Source organism: Megalops cyprinoides, chromosome 10, assembly GCF_013368585.1.
Source record: "Megalops cyprinoides isolate fMegCyp1 chromosome 10, fMegCyp1.pri, whole genome shotgun sequence".
Taxonomy (NCBI): domain Eukaryota; kingdom Metazoa; phylum Chordata; class Actinopteri; order Elopiformes; family Megalopidae; genus Megalops; species Megalops cyprinoides.
Genome location: NC_050592.1, coordinates 35,691,827 through 35,714,007, shown reverse-complemented (window position 1 = coordinate 35,714,007; position 22,181 = coordinate 35,691,827). Strand labels below are relative to the sequence as shown.

The window sequence follows — 22,181 nt, the reverse complement described above, 5'->3', positions numbered from 1 at the left end:
TTTGATAGACTTGGAGGAAAATTGCTTTAAAGTGTTTTATACTGATGAAATTTTAACAGGTTAAGATGTTCATTTGTGTATATGATTTTGAGACTTGTTTCAATGAAAGTTTAATTGAAAAAATATACACACATACATATGTAAATGTATATATTAAAGACCGAAATACAGACTGGCCTCATATTTCACCTCATTTCACTGTTCACCAGGGATGCCTTCATGGTACATTGATCTGGGCATTACTGTGCTAGCCAAATGTGACCACCCATGATATAAACTTTTATGTGTTAATGGATGTGCGGACCTGAAAAGTGGTGATTAATGTCCCTATCGTTAAGCTACCTACCAGTGAGGCAAAAGCCAATTTTATAAGCAAACAACAAGATTAAATGTTGCCTTCTCATGTCATAAAAGGTGATGTTGCCTTTGGGATTTAGCTTATCGGTGTGTCTCAATAATGTTCCTAGCAGTGTTCGAATAAAGTGAAAACAAGTGAGGCCACGTAAACAGGCCTGCCAGTCTCGGAGTCAGATCTGCTGTGCGGAGCGGCATCTGTGCAGGGAGGAGGAAAGCCTCCATTTCATGTGGTGTCAAAAAGGAGCTCTGAGACAGCATGGTACACTTATCCTGTGCTTTCAGCACCCTCTGTATTTCAGAAGAAAAGGAGACTTGAGACCCTTTGAAGGAAGCTTATTGGATTAAAAATAAAAATAATCTGCCAACGAGTGTGTTTTACAGCGATATGACTAGTAGGATATTCACCTGTGTTTAAAGTTGCATCTGGCTCTTATAAGTGTGTGTATGTGTGTGTGGAGATTGTGCTTGCTGAGCTGGTTAATGTGCGTGGAGAAAGGTGGTCAAGGCTGTAGTGGAGATCAGGGCACTGTGACACCTGTGCCATCAGGCAGGTTGCCATGTTGACTATTGGCTCATGTTGACTATTGGCTCTCGAACCAGCCTCTTCTCAGCACTGGCTCTACACTGGTGTAATGAGCTTCCTGCCAAGATTTGGACAACAGGCTCCCTGTGTGCCTTCAAGGGAAAACTTAAAACTCATCTTTTCAAGCTGTATCTCTAGTCTACCTTCTTCTCTATCTATCTCTGTCTATCCTATCTATCCCTATTTTCAAAAAAACAAAAAAGCACTCTACACTAGCTTAGCACTTAACTTAGTATTTTAGGGGCCTCTTGTAATACTTGGCAATAACTACTCTAAGCATAGTGATGCACTTATTTGGAAGTCACTGGGTAAGAGCATCTGCTAAATGAAGTAATGTAATGTAATGTAATGAAGTGGCCACCGATTCAGCTCCATCATAATGTCCAGCTATGACTAAGGTACTGTATCTCTTAGGACAACAGGTGACTGAGGTACAATCAGGTTGAATCAGAACAACATAAAAAACAAGATATGTGTTATTGATGGCATGCATAATGTAAGACCTATGTATGTGTGTATGTGTAAAGATTTTATTCTTACAACCTAGAAGGAAACTGACCTGATCAGAGGAGCTGATTCAACAAGATGACACATTTACCTCTTAGCAGCACACAGGCTTGTGCATCTTTACATGGGAGAAAAGTAGGCTCTATCACTCTGAAGGAAAGGAGGAGTAAGTCCAGGTTGTTGCTCCGTATGACCTACATTTGAATGGTTTGTCTTATAGCTGATTTTTATGGCTAATGTGGTGTTGTGAGATCTGAAGACGTGGACAGTGATTATTCTGGGACTGGTGTATGCGAAGAAATGACACCAGATTTCAGATTACAGAAGCTGCATTTTATCTGCCACATCTACTAACAGTATTGTCATATTCATGTTGTTGCTGAGCAGAAGAGACACATCAAAGAGGATTAAAGAATTAATTCCCAGTGGTTTCGTTACCTTGTCTCTGCATACAAGGAGATGCATATCTGTCAAGGGCATCATTCAAAATCTGCTCAAAATCTGAACATCTGTCAAAAATAACATGTTTGCTGGAAGAACATGGTTGCAAACTCCCAGTAGGAAAATATATGTGTGTCATTACCAGATTCTCAAGACACACTGAAAAATGTGCATCCGTGTACCATGCATGCAGACTGAAGTTCAGTCAGACATTTTCACATGCTTGATTACCATAATCCAGAGGAATGTCTGTGTTTCTGAGTGTAAGTCTGTTATTTCACAGCTTGTGTTGTGAAAAAGACTTGGCCAAGCATGATTAAATCCTTTAGGGGTTTAAATCAGTATTACTGATCTTATCAGTGTTTTCTGCTCTGTTTGCTTTGTCACATTTTACATTTGAATATTTCTTTAATCGTCTTAGAATACTGTCTGTCATTAAATCACTATATATATATATATATATATATATATATATATATATATATATATATATATATATATACACAAATATGCACACACCCCTTGTTTAAATCAGAGATTTAAACATATGGTCAAATATAATAATAATAATTTTTCAGACTAGTGTGCAGATTTAAATAATATTTATATGAGGTTTAGTTTTCCTATCTGTTATGGAGACAGAATGTGCTGGTGTATCTTGTGTAGCTGTTTCTGTTGAACTGCTTTATGGAGAGGGGGTGGGTGGGGATTAGAGTGCAGGGTTGTTTGGGCTATCTCCTCTTACTGGTTATCCATTGGTAAAGTATGTTTGATAGTTGTATGCCACCAAAATTGAATATGTCTACATATCTATAGATCTAATTCTGGGAAGGGTATTTTGTTGGCTGATGGCTCAAGGATTGGGTTAGTGAGGTTTTACCATTCAGGTCAAATTCATTATAAAGATTCATATGTGTAGATGACTAAACTGTGTACAGCTCAGGTCAGGTCCAATTGGATTTGTTATAAGTAATTAATTGAAGAACATTTGGTGATCATGTAAATTACATTTTTATGGCACTCCTTGTTGATGTTATGCTATAATAATAAGGCCACAAAATACAGGCTCCAAATAGGAATGCATTTATCCATACCTTAAATGTATAGTCTCTGTCAGTCTATGGCTTCCATTCCCTATCCAGTGCATGCTCCCTCTAACCAGTTGTGGAAATTAATTTAAGAACTAGCAAGCTTTGCTGTCATATCTCTTCTGACACAAAATATTTTTCTATCATGGCCTTTTGATCTGAGTAAGGAAATATATGGTCTTGTGTCACTTTTATTTAATAAAGCAGTAAAGGTAGCAATATGGGGGGGAAGTAGCTTTCTATTAATGTTCAAATGATAGTATAAAGTCAGCATGGAATACAGATTTTTCAGTATTTGGATTAGAGGTGCAGCACAGCAATACAACACAGAATTTTTATCTCCTAATTTTCATGTTAATATTCTTATAACTAACAGCTGTGAGCTGTTGTGTTTGTTTATGACAGGCTTTGTAAAGCAGCTTGTATCTGACCTGCAAATTGACCAGTATTATTTTTACTGGGTTTTAGTCAAACAGAAAATCACTTTTACAAGGCTTTTTTTTTCATAAGCCTTTACAATGCTGTCAGAATTGGGTTCAACACATCTGTTCTTGAATGCTTTATTTTGCTCCTGTTGACACTTCAGCTCTAGGTTCTCCTTGATTGCTCACTGGTCCAAATTTCTTTTTTTTATTTTGCATTGTGTTCTGTTTTGTCTTTGTCTTTCTTCTCAGTTAAAGCCACAGGGGACTATGTCCTCTCTGTGTGTGCCATATGGAGTCAGTCTGTCAGTAGATCATGCATTCTGTCCATCTATTACCTCACTGACCCAGCTCTCATCAAGGGAGTGTATTTATTTCGCTGTGTTTCATGTCAAAGGTAGAGATGGCTTCTGTAATTTCCAAATGCAGCTGCCACAAGATATATATACATATTAAAATTCTTGCTGAACATATGAAAGGGCCATGCACTGACAAGTTGCACAGCAGTGTCTTTGAAAATTTTGTCTCAGGGAGACAGGTTCAAAGTAACCAGTCCTCTTCAATGGCTAGCCTAATCTATTGGATTTAATGAAGGCAAGATTTTGAAATTTTGTGTTTAATTTGATTCAGCATTTTTATGAGGCAGGCCCCCATTCTAAATCACATTAAAACTGTTTATAGTCACATTAACTTTCTTGCTTACAGTCAATGCTTTGGACTACAGTTAATAAATGCAACTGATTTACATAAAATATTCAAAGAAGCCCATTATTGCCACAGCGTTTCATCTCTGCTGCTATACTTCAATCAGTTTTGCATTTGAAATGCATTAAATGCCTTGGTAAAATGTTATCTGTACAGCAGTATTTTTTATAGTTGATATTGGGGGTAAAGGGAACTTATGTGAATCACATTTATTCTTCTGCTTAATTATTTAAAATGTATTGATATCTCATGCATTATTTCAATTTATAATGCATTATGTATTTAAAACATTGATGTAATTGTCTTGTTTATCAGAGCATACAATGGTATTCTTGGCATAAATCAGAAGTAGTGACTTATAGTTTATGAAATGGCCTGGACATTTTAACTACTTTTTTTAATTTATTGCATCATTTTCCACTGGTGAGCAGTTTATCGAGGCTATCAGTATGATTTTTTTTCTTTGAAATCATTACTATGTAAATGGTGAGGTACATGAACATTCCTCTGCTATATATTCTCCAAACGGTATGTCCATATACCACATATGTGAACAAACAACGTTAGATAAGTCTCCTTGAATGTCTGTTCTGGGACAAATTTTATTCAAGACATACTTTATGGCATGTATTGTATTTGAGGGGTATACATTACGATTTATTCTTCTACACAGTGTAGAGAATTAATGTTGAATTTACTTCAGTGGCATTTATTACACACTTCCCCACTGTGGTGCAAGAATAGTCTTTCAGAATTCTAAAATAATAAAATAATGGTTAAATAATACTAAAATAATGACGTGTAATATCATTATTTTGTTGCTGAAGTCTGCTGATGGAGCATAATGTAATTATTGTGTTTATAAAAATATTGTAGTTGCTTGAGTTTTGGGAGCAGCACAGCTCTCTGCATTCCCACCCCCCTTATAACATGTCCTGCAAAGTGTTGACTTTTACAGTGCTGGCCAAAAGTATTGGCACCCCTGCAATTCTGTCAGATAATGCTCAATTTCTCCCAGAAAATTATTGCAATTACAAATGTTTTGGTAGTAATATCTTCATTTATTTTGCTTGCAATGAAAAAACACAAAAGACAATGAAAAAAAAATTAAATCAATTATCATTTTACACAAAACTCCTCAGCCTAATACTTGGTAGCACAACCTTTGGACAAAATAACTGCGAACAACCGCTTCCGGTATCCATCAATGAGTTTCTTACAATGCTCTGCTGGAATTTTAGACCATTCTTCTTTGGCAAACTGCTCCAGCTCCCTGAGATTTGAAGGGTGCCTTCTCCAAACTGCCATTTTCAGATCTCTCCACAAGTGTTCTATGGGATTCAGGTCTGGACTCATTGCTGGCCACTTTAGAAGTCTCCAGTGCTTTCCCTCAAACCATTTTCTAGTGCTTTTTGAAGTGTGCTTTGGGTCATTGTCCTGCTGGAAGACCCATGACCTCTGAGGGAGACCCAGCTTTCTCACACTGGGCCCTACATTACGCTGCAAAATTTGTTGGTAGTCTTCAGACTTCATAATGCCATGCACACGGTCAAGCAGTCCAGTGCCAGAGGCAGCAAAGCAACCCCAAAACATCAGGGAACCTCCGCCATGTTTGACTGTGGGGACCGTGTTCTTTTCTTTGAAGGCCTCGTTTTTTTTCCTGTAAACTCTATGTTGATGCCTTTTCCCAAAAAGCTCTACTTTTGTCTCATCTGACCAGAGAACATTCTTCCAAAATGTTTTTGGCTTTCTCAGGTAAGTTTTAGCAAACTCCAGCCTGGCTTTTTTATGTCTCTGGGTCAGAAGTGGAGTCTTCCTGGGTATCCTACCATAGAGTCCCTTTTCATTCAGACACCGACGGATAGTACGGGTTGACACTGTTGTACCCTCGGACTGCAGGACAGCTTGAACTTGTCTGGATGTTAGTCGAGGTTCTTTATCCACCATCCGCACAATCTTTCGTTGAAATCTCTCGTCAATTTTTCTTTTCCGTCCACATCTAGGGAGGTTAGCCACAGTGCCATGGGCTTTAAACCTATTGATGACACTGCGCACGGTAGACACAGGAACATTCAGGTCTTTGGAGATGGACTTGTAGCCTTGAGATTGCCCATGCTTCCTCACAATTTTGCTTCTCAAGTCCTCAGACAGTTCTTTGGTCTTCTTTCTTTTCTCCATACTCAATGTGGTACACACAAGGACACAGGACAGAGGTTGAGTCAACTTTAATCCATTTTAACTGGCTGCAAGTGTGATTTAGTGATTGCCACCACCTGTTATGTGTCACAGGTAAGTAACAGGTGCTGTTAATTACACAAATTAGAGAAGCATCACATGATTTTTCAAAGGGTGCCAATACTTTTGTCCGGCCCATTTTTGGAGTTTTGTGTAAATTGATACTTGATTTGACTTTTTTTTCTTTCTCTTTTGTGTTTTTTTATTGCAAGCAAAATAAATGAAGATATTACTACCAAAACATTTGTAATTGCAATCATTTTCTGGGAGAAATTGAGCATTATCTGACAGAATTGCAGGGGTGCCAATACTTTTGGCCAGCACTGTACATACAGAATGCACAGGCTATCCAAAGATAGCACTGAGTACTCTGCTTGCTGTTATCACATAATTATTTTATTAAAATAACAGGATGGCGTCTGAATTGGGCCATCCTGTTGAAGGGAAGAGGATGATGCAGAGCAAGAACTAAACACGTTTATATTTATTGCTTTAAATTTGATTTGTGCTGAGGTGTTGCATATCCAGCAAGAGTGCAGTTTAACAGTAAAGTTAAACCTGGCTTCGGTGGCACCCACACACATACACATATGTACATACGCACACACACCCACACACACACTTCACATGTATGCACACATACCCACACTCCCGCATTTGTACATACTCACATACGCACACACCCATGCATATACACGTATAAATGTACATATACATAAGCACAAACACACCCACACACATATACACACACCTATTTGTACGTAACTGTACATGCACACACATACACACCCGCATGCACACACATATGCACACATCCACATATGCTCATATGTACATATACATAAGCACATGCACCCACTCACGTACAAATATACATACACACACCCATACACATATGTATGTACATACATGCATATGTACATAGCCACACACGTGTATGTATATACACACCTACAAACATGCATGTATGTACATACACACATACACGTGCACACTCACACATATGCACTCGCACATGAACATTTGTACAAACACACATACAGACACACACTGACATACAAACACATGCACACACCTACCCACTTACATACACACACACACACTTGCATACAAACACACGCACACACCTACCCACTTACATACACACACACTCAAACACATTTGACACACCCACACATGCACAGGTGAGACATTTGATCCATGTGACTAGATGATTAGGCGTACTGCAGCACAGTATTCTGTGAGGTGGGCTTTCTAACTTGAGGCTCATAGGTTCAAATCCTAAGTGGGTTGGGAGCTAACACAGTTGAGCAGTGTACTTCACCAGAATTGCTTCTGTAAATATCCTGATCTAAAAATGTAGTCTATGCAAGCAGCAAGCTGTGGACATCCTTCTGTACAAATGTATGCGATCAGAAAGTACATAGCAATAACAGATTGATTTAAAGTAAAGTGATGATTCAGATAATCACTACTGTGACTACTCTGTGCAGGTGTTCAGATCTCAGTGTAATAATTTGCAGCATCTCTGAGATTATCATTCATGTACTTATTTGATTGCATTCCAAACCCACTCAGTCAGAGTCAGATATGCAAATCAGACATGGCCTGGGTGACTGTCTTTGCCGGATTTCCTCTGTGACACTCAGTTTTCACTGAGATGTGATGCCTCCTGGGATTTTGTTTGCATTGTGTAGAACAAGAATGACCAGGACCCTCCAAAATTCCATAGCGAATAGTGCAGGGGTATTCATATTGGAACTGTTAGATTAGATGAGAAGAATCTGCTATCTGAGAAAATTATTGATTGAACACACACAGTAACGATATGCATACAGTATTCATACATACACACACACATACACACACACACACACACACACAAACTTTCAGATTCAAAATGTAATCCTTACCTCCATTTGAAGGTTTGGTTTAAAAGACTTAACAGTCTTAAAAGCAGTGGCTAACAACTTTGTTATACAAAGGATTTCCTTGTTTTGTTTGTTCTAAAGCGTTTTAAATATATGTTCAGATGGTAAAAATTCATATTGATCACTCAGAGGGGCATATCTTGTCATCCAGTCTCTCTGTCAGTGTTTCATATAGAGGCCAATTGAGGAAGAGGATGTTTTGAAATGTGACATCACTGATTTTTCTCTCCCTGTTTACCATATTGCTAATCAATGTCCTCTGAATAGAATCTAGATGGTACTAAAAAGGTGCACCCACCCATATACACTGCAGTTCCACATGAACTAGTCTGTAATCTTCTCTCTTAGATTTAAAATTCAGCAATGATTTCCTGTATTTCCTTTCTTAAGTTTTTTTCTGTATTGTTCTTTTTTGAGAGATGATTTTGTAGGGAGCCATGTGGATGCTGTAAGGGCTGAGACACAGCATGGTTAACAGGTGCATGAGAGTTCACCACACAGTGTCAGTGTTGTACTGTGAGCGTCTGACTACCCCTCCTGCTGTCTTTCTGCCCCTCCCTCTCCTGTTTCTGCCCCGCCACAGGTGAGGGAGAGCCGGAGGACCCCGGGGAGAGTGGAGACCAACCGGACAATCCTTCCAGCAAGGGTGCGAAAGCCACCCCCCCCACAGAAGAGGTTAGCAGAATTGCTTTACAGAGGCACAGCACAAACAGACCGCCTGCAATGGACATTGGTGGTAAAATAGAATCATGTCCATACTGGAAACATTTTCATGGAAACGTTTCATACATCATACTATTATCATATTTAATTTCATATTCTCTGACTCTTGGAATAATTTGGGTGAAAAGATAAAACTATTATTGTTTTTAAATAGATATATCAAATATTTTCAGAAATTGTTTCAAAGTATAATCTTGGTTTTGTATCATAGACAAAACTACTTGTAATAAGTATCTCACTGTAGTGTGATATATGCTTAACAGGCAGACATAGCACATCATAAGTATGACAAGTATTTTTCACCTGTCTAATTAGAATGCTGATCACACAGGCTTTTTTGCTTGGTCTCTTTAGTGAATGCTTACATTTAAAGTTTGACATTCATTTGAGTTTTCATTTATTAAAGATAATGTTCTGTAAAAAAAATGTCATTGTTATTATGATGTATTTATTAGGCAGAGGTCCTCATTCAGAACGTACAAGGCTATTATGGCATTACAGACAAGATATTTCTTATTAGCAATGAAGTATTTCAAATTCAAGTTTTAGTAGCTGTCTAACAAACTGTTTTAAGTAGCGAGCTAGACAGAAAGACAGACACACACATTCACACATAAACATACAAATCCACTAATAGTACCAAATGAACTGGCTACCTAATTACCCACAGCTATGCTTAAAGTTAAACTTTCATTTGTAGCTATCTGGTATAAAAACAGAAATGTTGATGTTGTGTAACATCAGTGAAGCTAGGTAGCTACTTCATGCACTAGTTTGCTAATAATCAGCTTTTAGAAAGGGAGCATTATAACTTGCTAGCTGCTGCTACTTAACAAGCTAGTGCACTAACTTGGCTTCATAGTCAGGATTTCACTGAAAACAGTTTTTGTCAACTAAAAACAGTAAGATGAGAGTGAAGACGGCTATCATTAGCTGACATTACATGATGCAGAAAATTGCATGACAAATTCTAAATACACCTGTCTTTCCTACTTGCCACACACTTGTAGGTTTTAACCTTTTGTTTGTTACTAATTGTGATGCAACATGTATGAGTCATACATCTACTGCTGTTATCACTAAACTGTTCACCCAGTTACAGCCATGTTGTAGCTCACACTAAACCCATGAGGCATTTGCGATGGTCTCCTCTCTTGTTACTGAGCTGATACGCTTTCAGCCTTTTTGCTTTCATACTTGCCTTTCCAGATGTTAGGCTCTACTTTGCGGAATGGACAGTTGTGATGGATGAGACCGGTCTTGCAAATATGAGGTTTATTCCCCAGGAGCCAAATCACGCACGCAAACAGTACCCGAACTATAAGACTGCCTAGGCTCAGATGAGCACTAACAGAAATACCCAGGTATTGATGTGTTAATGACCTAGTACAGTACGGGAACACTACGGGAACATTACGGGAACTAGTACAGTTCCCATAAACAGTTTGGTGTTATCTGTCCCGATATGGTGGTGACACTGCCAGTTCCCGCAGACAATCTGGTGTCATCTGCCTTGGTATGGTAGTGACACTTTGCCCTGGGACAGTTCCTGTGGATAATTAGATGAATACAATGTAGATCCTAACACAGAGAACCTTAAAAACCTTGAAAACCTTGAAGAGATGTGACAGCTCCTTGAGTTTGTAGCAGTGCACAGAACACAAGTGGCACTTCTTTAATTATAAGCACAGGCATCTGTTTGAAATGTACAGTGAACCATTATATTGTCAGCAGCGAGGAGGCCTTGGATTTTTCTCTATTCTGTTTTGGAGGCAGAAATCGAATTGTTAACATCCCTGTTTGGGGATGTTAATGTTATAACATTAATGCCCCTTAAAAGCCTTGCTGTTTAGAATTGATGCCCAGCTCTGTTCTGTTTGATTGTTTTCAATTTATTGTAAAAACCATCAGGCTCACAATCAGTTTGTAGCACTGTGTTAGGGTTGTTACTGCACTTAATTCACAAGGCTGTTTGTATTCTGCCCATTCATAAATAATTAATTGTGCCCAACACACATGTTCAGTGCCTCAGTTTACAGTAGGGGAGGATGTTTCAATCAATGGGACTTTATGGGGAATATTTCAAATCAGTGAGCATCTAATGCAATATTATAGTAGCTAACTACCATATACTGCATGCACTAAGTGTATGTACTAAATGTACTAAATACGCTAAACATTTAAACATGTCTGCTGAAAAGTGAGATGATTGTGAATGTATTTCTCATTGACTTTCTCATTGCAGAAGCAGGCAGAGGAAGTGGCAGAAGGGAGTGACCCTAAGGAGACTACAGAGGAGACCCCACCTGATACTGGCAGTGGCGTGGACACCACCCCTGAGGAGCGCAAGGGGCTCACAGAGGCTGGAACAGGTGACTCTGCCCCCTCATCTGCAGTCAGTGAGAAAGGGGAGGAGGATGAAGGAGGAAATGAGGACCCTACCCCTGCTCCACGCGCAAAGGAGGAGAAGAGCGAAGGCAGACATGACCCTACCCTTGCAGCAGACACAACGGAGGAGACTAAAGAGAAAAATGAACCTGCCCCTGCTCCAGATAGAAAGGAGGAGACCAATGAAAAAAATGACCTTACCCCCACTCTGGACACAAAGGAGGAAGGGGACAGTGGGAGTAAGGAAGCAGGTGAGAAACTTGAGGATGGAAGAGATGAGAAACCGAATGACGATGAACCAGAGACTAAATACAATAAAGGTGAAACCTCAGGGGGAGGCGAGGGAAAAAAGGAACCAGCAGAAGGCGCCGATGCAGATCAGGCCAGAGAGACAGTGGAGGGGGAGGAGAAGGCTGGAAGTTCTGGAGATGCTAAGACAGAAACAATGGAGGAGGAGGAATCTGTGGAGAAAATGACCGATGGAGTTCAGGCAGAATCAGGAAACGGTAAAGGAGGGGAGCAGAATGGAGGAGGAGATGCAAATTAGGATAAGGACAACTGCAGAGAAAAGGAAGGCAAAAAATGACACCAAGATACCCTGAATCAGGTGGCAAATAAAGAAGATGTCAAATATAGAGAGAAAGTAGACAGGAACTCGTAGATACATTAGTTGATTGTTCACAGGGAAATGCAGAGTTGAAAATATTAAGGATAAGACTGTGTCATGCTCTCATCTCCAAGCAGGAGCATGAAACATTTTTAGGTTCTGTAGTTTTTAATTTTATCAAGTCTATTTTCCTGGCAAAAATACAGAGAGTACACAGTGAACTACATGGAGTACTATGATACTATGAGTATGATTAGGTTGTTAAGAGGAAGTAAGCTTACATCCTTTGTTTCGTCAGGGAAGATAATCTGTCTTTGAATGTCGAATTTAGACATAGGAAAATATGTATTTTTTAGCTTCAGATGTAAATGTTTACTTGTTTTGCTTGCGGCTTCTGGAGGTGTTTAGACTGCATGTTTTCAAGCTCCCCTCCAATCACAGACTCTTGTTGCTCTGCACTCTTGTTTGAATGGTTAGGATTCATTTATGGAATGCGTGCTAAGGTATCTTGTGTAAGCACTTTTTGGACATAGAGTAAAACCTGACAAAACTAATGCCTTCCAGATCCAGGGTTAGCAAATGCTGTTACACAAAACTACATCTAAGCTTGATCTGTCCTTTTGAAATCTTGATGGCAGAGAATGACAAAACTATTATTCAGTTTGTTGTGTCTTATGTTAGATATTCCTTCTGTCATATTTTAACCCATCCCCAGAATCTATAACCAACCTGATTAAACAGCTTTTCAGCATGCTGTGTACTGAATTTTTTCTTCTCTTAGGTTCAGTTCAGTTTCCTCAGCCTCTTTAACAGACAGCCTTGCCTTGGAGGGCAATTTGTTTTAAATGCAGTGAGAGGTACATTGTGGGAAACATTTGTGTCCTTTGCAAAAGGCATCTCAGTGTGCAGTAGTGATAAGCATTTTGACTCTTTTTGCTGAATTGAATCATTTTGTCAAGCTCAGTCTTCAGCTCATTAAGTTCATCACTGAGTTGTTCAGTAAACCCACCCAAAGATGAGGTGAAAACATGCAATAAGTTATTCTTTGATGTTTAATATCTTTGACATTATGTTCTTAACATATTAAAAGTTAATTCAGAGCGTAAATTTGTCTTTATTATACATTACACATCATGACTCAGTTGTACTTCCCCCATGGTTTGAATAACTCTGCTCCAGTTCAATAGATCAATTGATAAATCAAAACAATGTTGAGATGATCAGTATAGATTGATCGGTGGATTGTACAGTGCATAACAGAGACTTTCAAATTACATAGATTCATGATTAAGTATGTTTCCTGAAATTTGTATCTTTCTGCATTTATGCAGCATCAGCTAGTCTGACAATTATCTGATCATCTTATTTGCCAAGATTCAATTTGGAAAAGAATGACCCACTCATTGTTCTTCAAAAAATACATATAGAGTATGTAACATTTTTTAATATGCAGTAGGACACTTACTGTATATAAATTGTGCACAGCAATAGAATGTCTCACAATCAATACAGACATGCAGTACGATTTGGACTTATGATAGTAAAGTGTTCTTAAGTCTGGCATGAAAGAATTGGGACAAAAAAGAATTTAAGTGGCAAAATCAATTAAACATGTGCATTTGCATCAGCCATTTCAAGAGTTAGCCTGTACATTGCCATCCACCCTAATATTTTGGCCTTCTTTGATTAAACATGTAATGTACTACACACATTAGTTATTCTGGTCTGCTCATGCAGCAATATTAGCTCCATTCTCAGAGGGGATTCTCTATCCTGAGAACACAGTGCAAGGTATATGGCGCTGCAGTTGAATGGCTCATTAAGATGTCGTCACTCGACCACATCAATGATAATTTTGCTGGAAGCTCTAATAAACCAATTCAGCAGAGCAGAGCCAGCTTGACAAGTGGAAATGGGCACTTCCAGAGGCAAGAGGGGTGTCTGGGGTGGCACTGGACACCCCTGATATCTGATTGGTCACCCCGAGTGCCACCCTAAAATTTCATTCGCTATAACTGGCAGTTTGATGCTGATTGAAATCTCATTTCACCCGTGAACTGTGGACATAGAGGTTATGCATGTGATGTCACAGTAGGCGGAGTCACTGCAGGTTACACGCACAGTGGCAAGCGTTAGCTTTCAGCTTGAATGCCGCAAAAACACAAAAAAACATCTAAAATGGGAAAGAGCTGTTGTGCGATTGACTGTACAAATAGATTCAAGAAATCACAGCTATTATTTTTACAGACTGCCGAAACCTACGACAAGAGAAGCAAATGGATCGCTGCAATTCGCAAACTGGAATCCAGGCACCGAAAATGTGTAGCTTACAGCTTTCAAAAAAAAAAATTGTAATAAAAAAAATATTTGTACAAACCTGTCCACATACAACCAGAATATCCATTGGTGTCCTTATCACTTTAATTTTGCCAACAAATCATGCCTTGAAGTACTACCAAGCGTCAAGGCTTTTGCGGACATTCTAAAACGCTTAACGTGGCTTAATGTTCCAAAACAGCGATCAAAGATCACCAAATTTCTCTCAGACATCTCATCATAAACACTTCCACCTGTCAAAAAATCAAAACCAAAATCCTATGAGTATGTGTAACCAGGCTGTTCAATATGGAAGCTAGCCTACGCCACCCTCAGTTAACAGGTGAGGGCCCTGAAAGCAGATTACGTGCACTAGGGTTGAAACACCTCAGTGACAGTGCACAGATGACATTTACATTTAGTTATTTAGCAGACGCTTTTATCCAAAGCGACTTACAAAAGTGCATACAGTAGGTACAGCGACAGTACGTGTACAGTTCCACAATGAGACAGTTCTCAGCTGAGAGCAAGGTCTGTTTGAGGACGCAGTACTATCAGATTTTTACAATTACAGCCTAAAGGGCAACTAGTACGATACACTTTCGAACGGCAAACTTCAACAACTTCAAACGGCACAATGAGCGTCAGGGTAAAGGCGGCAACAAGAGAAAATTTAAAAGCACAATTTAAAAAGCACAGCAATTTACGACAGCACTGATGGGCGGGGGGGGGGGGGGCAGCAATTGTGTGCTGGGTCAGTCCAGGTAGAGTCTGAAGAGGTGCGTCTTCAGGCCCCGTCTGAAGGACTGGGGTGAAGAAGCTGTCCGTAGCGAGACCGGGAGTTCGTTCCACCACTGGGGAGCGATGTAGGCGAAACGCCGATGTCTGGCAGAACGAGCACCTCCTGCCTTGACCATGCAGGGAGCAAGGCGTCCAGTTGCTGCTGAGCGTAGGGGTCGGGCTGGTGTGTAGGGCTGGATGAGTTCTTGGAGGTAGGCAGGGGCTGTCCTGTTGACTGCAGAGAAGGCGAGGGTCAGGGTCTTGAATCTGATCCTGGCAGCGACAGGAAGCCAGTGGAGGGATTTCAGCAGGGGAGTAACATGGGAGAATTTGACAGACCCAGACTGAAATTTAAAAGGTTTATTTAAAACATCAAGAGTACAAACTTTGAGGAGGATAGCCTGGACTGGTCCACAATACTGAGATGTCCTGCAGTTTCTGCCAGTGTATTGTAGTTTGTGCAATTTCCACACAAAAAGTGACAACCAGAAAGACAATGTGCATCACACTGGAAGTATTTACAAAAGAAGCTTTGCACTATATTCAGTGCTACACTATTAGCAGCCACCGCAACCCACAACAAGCATATCACCCTAAATAGTCAGCAATAGAAAGGGCAGACGCCGCCACACCATTGAGCCAGGCCGGACCTCCCCAAGACAAGCTAAAAAGTAATAAATATAAGATAAAACAAGTATGCCACTAACCCAGTCAGGCAGCCCACATTAATCACGGTCAAATCCCAAACAATCCCACCTTTAAAAGAACGTAACATCCAGGTTAAAATGAGGTACAAAAGTTTTAAAACTACGTGCACGTAGAGCGAACCACAGCGCGCAGCGTTGTCTGCACAACGCGGAACAGAGAAGCCGCCAATGCGGTAGAAAATTACCTAAAAGTTTATAAAATCGCTAATTAACAGCGAAAACGTTGCTGGTCAAAATGATATTCCAAATCTCAATCTACAAGATTCAATGCTGTAACGCTGAATATCATACCATACAAATGCACGATGTACAACCGCAACCCGCTTGCTCTGGAGCTGATTCTACCTCACTCATTTTCCGATCCCTTTTCAAAAGGACGCCAAGTTCAGTTTCCTGTGGTATTAACTAATCCGTAACAGGTGTGAAAATCACGTCATCACTCCGCTTAAAACAGGAAGAGGAACAACCTGACAAGATGCAAATCCACGATACAGCTGCATCCAACAGATACATTTTAATACACACGATTTAAAATATTTAAAAATGACGCTGCCCACTACTACCCTGCTACATATGGACGTTATCTTACATTAAGCGTTTTCCTCTCCATTGACGCCCTTTATAAGGAATTAGTATAATATTATTGTAATTAATATAATAAATAATATAATTAATATTATAGTTATTGTTATTATACAGGAATTATTTTTCTCTCTTCCTCGTCCTCGATTTGACAGGGCGCCGCTAGATGTCAAAATAAACGCTTCTTTCAGCAAGAGGTGAAATGACATGTCAATCATCATCAAAGCGATATAGCGAATATAGCGAATGAAATTTTAGGGTGGCAGTCAGACATGCGGCAAAAGCACTATTTTGAAGAAATCCTGAACAACTTTTACCAAGTAGATGTACCATGTGTAGATGCATATTGGCAATTTGGCTCCATAACAGACAGTTAATCTGTTAAAAGAGATCGGTTCCCAATTTAGCCTAACATTATGTTTACATCTGTGCTAGTAATACACGCAATGCATATACAGTGCAGTGTCGTACGTTGCAGCATGCGAGTGTTTAGCTAATGTGGGGTAACTACTACAGCTGTCAGTGTTAAGCAAGTTAACATTTAGCAATTTTAAATCCATTAACTCAGTTAGAGTTTCATAGCCTACTTGAACTCAAAACGAACAATTGTTATTATCAATTTGTTAACATTAGTCAAAAGAATTTGCTGATAGCCTGTTTGCAGGGCCAGCCCAAGCCTTTATGGGGCCCTAAGCAGAATTTGATTCGGGGGGCCCCTTTCCGCCTCTGCACCTTCAAAACTATTGACTATTGTCTATGCTTGATCGTTCGCACAGACTGTAACCTAACGTTAGTCTCACTGACTGTGCTTGCATGATGGGCCGTAGCCAGGGCAAAATTTTAACAGGTATAGAAGCATAAGTAGAGCAGGTTTATTTTATAGCTGTACATCTGTACTTTTTTTTTCCCAGTAAAATTTGTACTTCTAATAGGCTATTGTGTACCAAAATGTAGGCTAAACAAACATCCCTTCTTTCTTACCACTAACTCACTTTTAAGGCATTTTGAACCATTCCTGTAAAATCAGTAGGCTAGTCCCTTTTTGTGAGCACAGATATTTCTGTAATGGACATGAATGGGTCAAAAAAGACAGTGGCCCGAGGTGACCGACGTTAGCTAGCCAATCTTAGCTAGCTAATCTTGAGTACTGTAAGTCAATTGATATAGCAACATATAGTAACTCTGTTGGACCACATTGCACAGGTAACGTTAATTTTCAAAGCTGTCGAATTATGAGGCTAACCTGTAAGATCAAATCAGAGTACCAGCCAGTACTGCGTTTGTGATTACTGATGAGGTTGTCATAGTTTGGTTAACGTTACAAGCTAGCTAGCTGTTTCAGAGATGTTTGACAGTTGCCTCACTGTTGCTTGGCAAGAGAACTACACGCTGCCTGCTACCTCTCTCTCCAACTCTTTCCTCAGCAAGCACAGTTTTTCTAAATCAGGCAGGCTCTTCCTGGATCATTTTTTGTCAATTAGTAAACGATACAATGCATGTCCATACAGTGTAACGTTAATATTTACCTAGGGTGGCCATATTTTGGTTTTCAAAAAAGAGGACACTAGTTAGTAGACACTAAAATGTTACTCACTGCTGGTAGGCTCTTGTTGTTCTTATCCCTCCTACTATCAGATGTGACAGAAGCACGGTCGCTTATCACTGAGTAATAAGTTCTATTTGGCTGAAATAAGTCTTATTTGGCAAATCAATACGACCATAGGGCCTACAGAGAATTCGCTCAGATTAGTTGACTGTTCTGCCTAGGGCTATGTTCTAACATTAGCCTAATAGATGCGTTGGCAGGGGGGTTTATAACGACCTCAAAACACTTTCGTTCACAAAATAAAATCATGTTCATTCACACACACATATTCAATCACAGCATTCAACACTGTCATCCCATCCAGGTTAACCATCAATTTAAAAAGCACAGCAATTTACGACTTTTTTTTTCCCAGTAAAATTTGTACTTCTAATAGGCTATTGTGTACCAAAATGTAGGCTAAACAAACATCCCTTCTTTCTTACCACTAACTCACTTTTAAGGCATTTTGAACCATTCCTGTAAAATCAGTAGGCTAGTCCCTTTTTGTGAGCACAGATATTTCTGTAATGGACATGAATGGGTCAAAAAAGACAGTGGCCCGAGGTGACCGACGTTAGCTAGCCAATCTTAGCTAGCTAATCTTGAGTACTGTAAGTCAATTGATATAGCAACATATAGTAACTCTGTTGGACCACATTGCACAGGTAACGTTAATTTTCAAAGCTGTCGAATTATGAGGCTAACCTGTAAGATCAAATCAGAGTACCAGCCAGTACTGCGTTTGTGATTACTGATGAGGTTGTCATAGTTTGGTTAACGTTACAAGCTAGCTAGCTGTTTCAGAGATGTTTGACAGTTGCCTCACTGTTGCTTGGCAAGAGAACTACACGCTGCCTGCTACCTCTCTCTCCAACTCTTTCCTCAGCAAGCACAGTTTTTCTAAATCAGGCAGGCTCTTCCTGGATCATTTTTTGTCAATTAGTAAACGATACAATGCATGTCCATACAGTGTAACGTTAATATTTACCTAGGGTGGCCATATTTTGGTTTTCAAAAAAGAGGACACTAGTTAGTAGACACTAAAATGTTACTCACTGCTGGTAGGCTCTTGTTGTTCTTATCCCTCCTACTATCAGATGTGACAGAAGCACGGTCGCTTATCACTGAGTAATAAGTTCTATTTGGCTGAAATAAGTCTTATTTGGCAAATCAATACGACCATAGGGCCTACAGAGAATTCGCTCAGATTAGTTGACTGTTCTGCCTAGGGCTATGTTCTAACATTAGCCTAATAGATGCGTTGGCAGGGGGGTTTATAACGACCTCAAAACACTTTCGTTCACAAAATAAAATCATGTTCATTCACACACACATATTCAATCACAGCATTCAACACTGTCATCCCATCCAGGTTAACCATCAAACTTCAAGCTCTAGGCATGAATACATCTCTCTGCAACTGGATCTTGGACTTCTTGACCAATAGACCTCAGCATGTTAAGTCAGACAACACTTGCTCCTCCACCATCACACTGAACACCGGCGTACCACAGGGCTGTGTGCTGAGCCCGTTCCTCTACTCCCTCTTCACCCACGACTGCAAGCCTGTGTATGGTTCCAACTCCATCATCAAGTTTGCAGATGACACCACGGTGATCAGCCTTATCAGTGACAACGATGAGACAGCTTACAGGGAGGAGGTAAAGCACCTGGCAGCATGATGTGCTGACAATAACCTGCTCCTTAACACAAAAAAGACAAAGGAGCTCATTGTGGACTTTAGGAGGAAGAAAGGAGGCACGCTTGACCCCATCCACATTAACGGGATGGCTGTCGAAGGTGTCTCTAGCTTCAAGTTCCTGGGGATCCACATTTCAGAGGACCTGTCCTGGACCACCAACACCTCCAGCCTGGTCAAGAAGGCTCACCAGCGCCTCTTCTTCCTGAGGACACTGAAGAAAAACCATCTCTTTTCAGCAATCCTGGTGAACTTTTATTGCTGCGCCATCGAGAGCATCTTGACCAGCAGTATCACAGTCTGGTATGGGAACTGCTCGGTTTCAGACCGCAAGGCTCTGCAGCGGGCGGTGAAGACTGCCCAACGCATCACAGGGTCTCCGCTTCCGGCCATTGAGGACGTACAGAGGACACGCTGTCTACGTCGAGCCCGAAGCATCATCAAGGACTCCTCCCACCCAGCTCATAAGCTGTTTGTCCTCCTGCCCTCTGGGAGGCGCTTCAGGAACCTCCAGTCCAAGACCAGCAGGTTCAGGAACAGCTGTTTCCCCACAGCTATCTCCTTACTGAATTCTGCTCCCCGCTGACTTCCCTACACTACTATGCACATCTCATTGCCCCTCACATCCTTATCCCCTTGGCTGGGACTGATTGTAATACATTTACCACCTGCACTACTAGAAGGTTATCTGCACTTACAGTAATACTATAACTTGACACAGTTGCTTACTGTAGCTTATACTGCACTATTTTTTAACCCATTCAGAGCTACTGCACATACCATCAGTCTGTTATTTGTAATCTGTAATCCAGAGCTATTTAATATATTATACAACTGTAAATATCATAGCATACATTATATACACTGTACATATCACTGTATATATCTATCTGTAAATTTGTCCATAATTTGTCCATACATATCACATTGTATATATCCATCTGTACAAAAAATGTCCATAGCAGTCATTTTATACTGTACATACATATAACTGTAATATATCCTCTGCACTTGCTGCTTACTGCACTTCTGGTTAGATGCTAACTGCATTTTGTTGCCTTGTACTTGTTACATGTGTAATGACAATAAAGTTGAATCTAATCTAATCTAATCTAATCTAATGCAAAACGTCAGCCTGAGAGGGAAAAAATTACCGCGGTCCAGACCTCGGCGACCTCATAGCTGGCTATGGTGGTGCTTGCATCAAAATGCAGTTAACGTCCGTTACAGTGCGGATGCGCATGAACATGACACCAGCTCTGACAGAGGCAGCGGGAGTTGATTAAACCAGTAGTATTAGCTACCCAGCCCGTTAACATAATATTGTGTTTTTGTATGATTACCATTGACATTGACATTGACAAGTATCTTCCATTCTTTGAATCATAGCCTTGAACAGAAATTGTATTTCAAATGTCAAGATTCTAGGTGTCCGAAAATTCTACAAGTGGCTATAATTCTAGGTGTATCTGTATTCTATAGAATAAAATAATGAATTATGGATGCAAAAATGTCTGACCTAAATTTTCCACACTAAGCTGTTTATTACAGACATACACATTCTCCAGTTCTCTCTCTTACACTCACAAGCAGACACACAAAAACACACACACACACACATTGTCGCCAACACTTTGTTGCATAGACAAGTGTGGTGGGGAAAAACCCCTTCCAGTCTGGGCTGAATAGACTGGTGGCTCCCTCCACACTTGTGCTGTAACAACTCTGAATTAAACAATGTTATTAAGTAATCGCAGAAAATAAGTACAGAAAACAATCTTCAGAGTCTGATGCAATTGGTTTATTGCATTAGCTTCATCAGTCATAACCCCAAGCAGTCTGAAAAACCCCCAAATGCATCTTTCTTTTATGCTTTTTCCCTTAGCTCCTCTTGGAGCTTAGACTCAGACCCCCTCCTTCAGTTTCATAACACATTTTCTGTACACCATTGTTTTTCATTCTGGCATTATTTTCATTCCATATCTGGCTTTTCCTGTACACGATTGTTGCCAAACCCACACCTGTTTAATTATAAAAAAAACAATTATTCTGCCTTGGCTGTACACCATTGTCTCCAAGGCCGCACATATCTGATATAAAAAAATAAATAATTAAAGAATATCAGTCCTGCTTCGGCTGCCCTCTAATATTGCTGAGGCCATGCATACCCAATTATATGTATAAAAATAACTGTCCCTTCTTGTCTTGTTCTGCCTTGGCTATATTCCATGAAAATCCCTGTTCAGCAGCCCCCCATTTACAGAGTCCAACTCTTTTATCTTACACTCAAGGTCCACCTTCTGAGCAGCGCTCGGACAGAGTCCAGCTAAGCCCCAATAACAAGCCTTACTTGGCATACAGGTATCTCACAGCTGCTTACCCCTCCCATCTCTTCTAGTTTCTGCTCACTTGCATACAAAGTATAGTAGGATACATATTGTTTATTTGAGTAAATGGCTGATATATCAATAACTTCAGTTAATATGTCAATAACTGTGGTTAAAATTAATAACTAACATCTA

At 40.0% G+C, this 22,181-nt stretch overlaps 1 protein-coding gene across 1 annotated transcript in view; it reads left to right on the top strand.

The window, feature by feature from the left end:
- LOC118785068 (doublecortin domain-containing protein 2-like) overlaps window positions 1–11,927 on the top strand; it is a 34,867-nt gene extending 22,940 nt beyond the window's left edge. Inside the window, exons 8-9 of the mRNA XM_036539596.1 lie at window positions 8,853–8,944; window positions 11,238–11,927. Coding sequence (XP_036395489.1) covers window positions 8,853–8,944; window positions 11,238–11,927 — 782 coding nt within the window. The remainder of the gene's footprint in view (window positions 1–8,852; window positions 8,945–11,237) is intronic.
- Window positions 11,928–22,181: the final 10,254 nt, after the last annotated feature.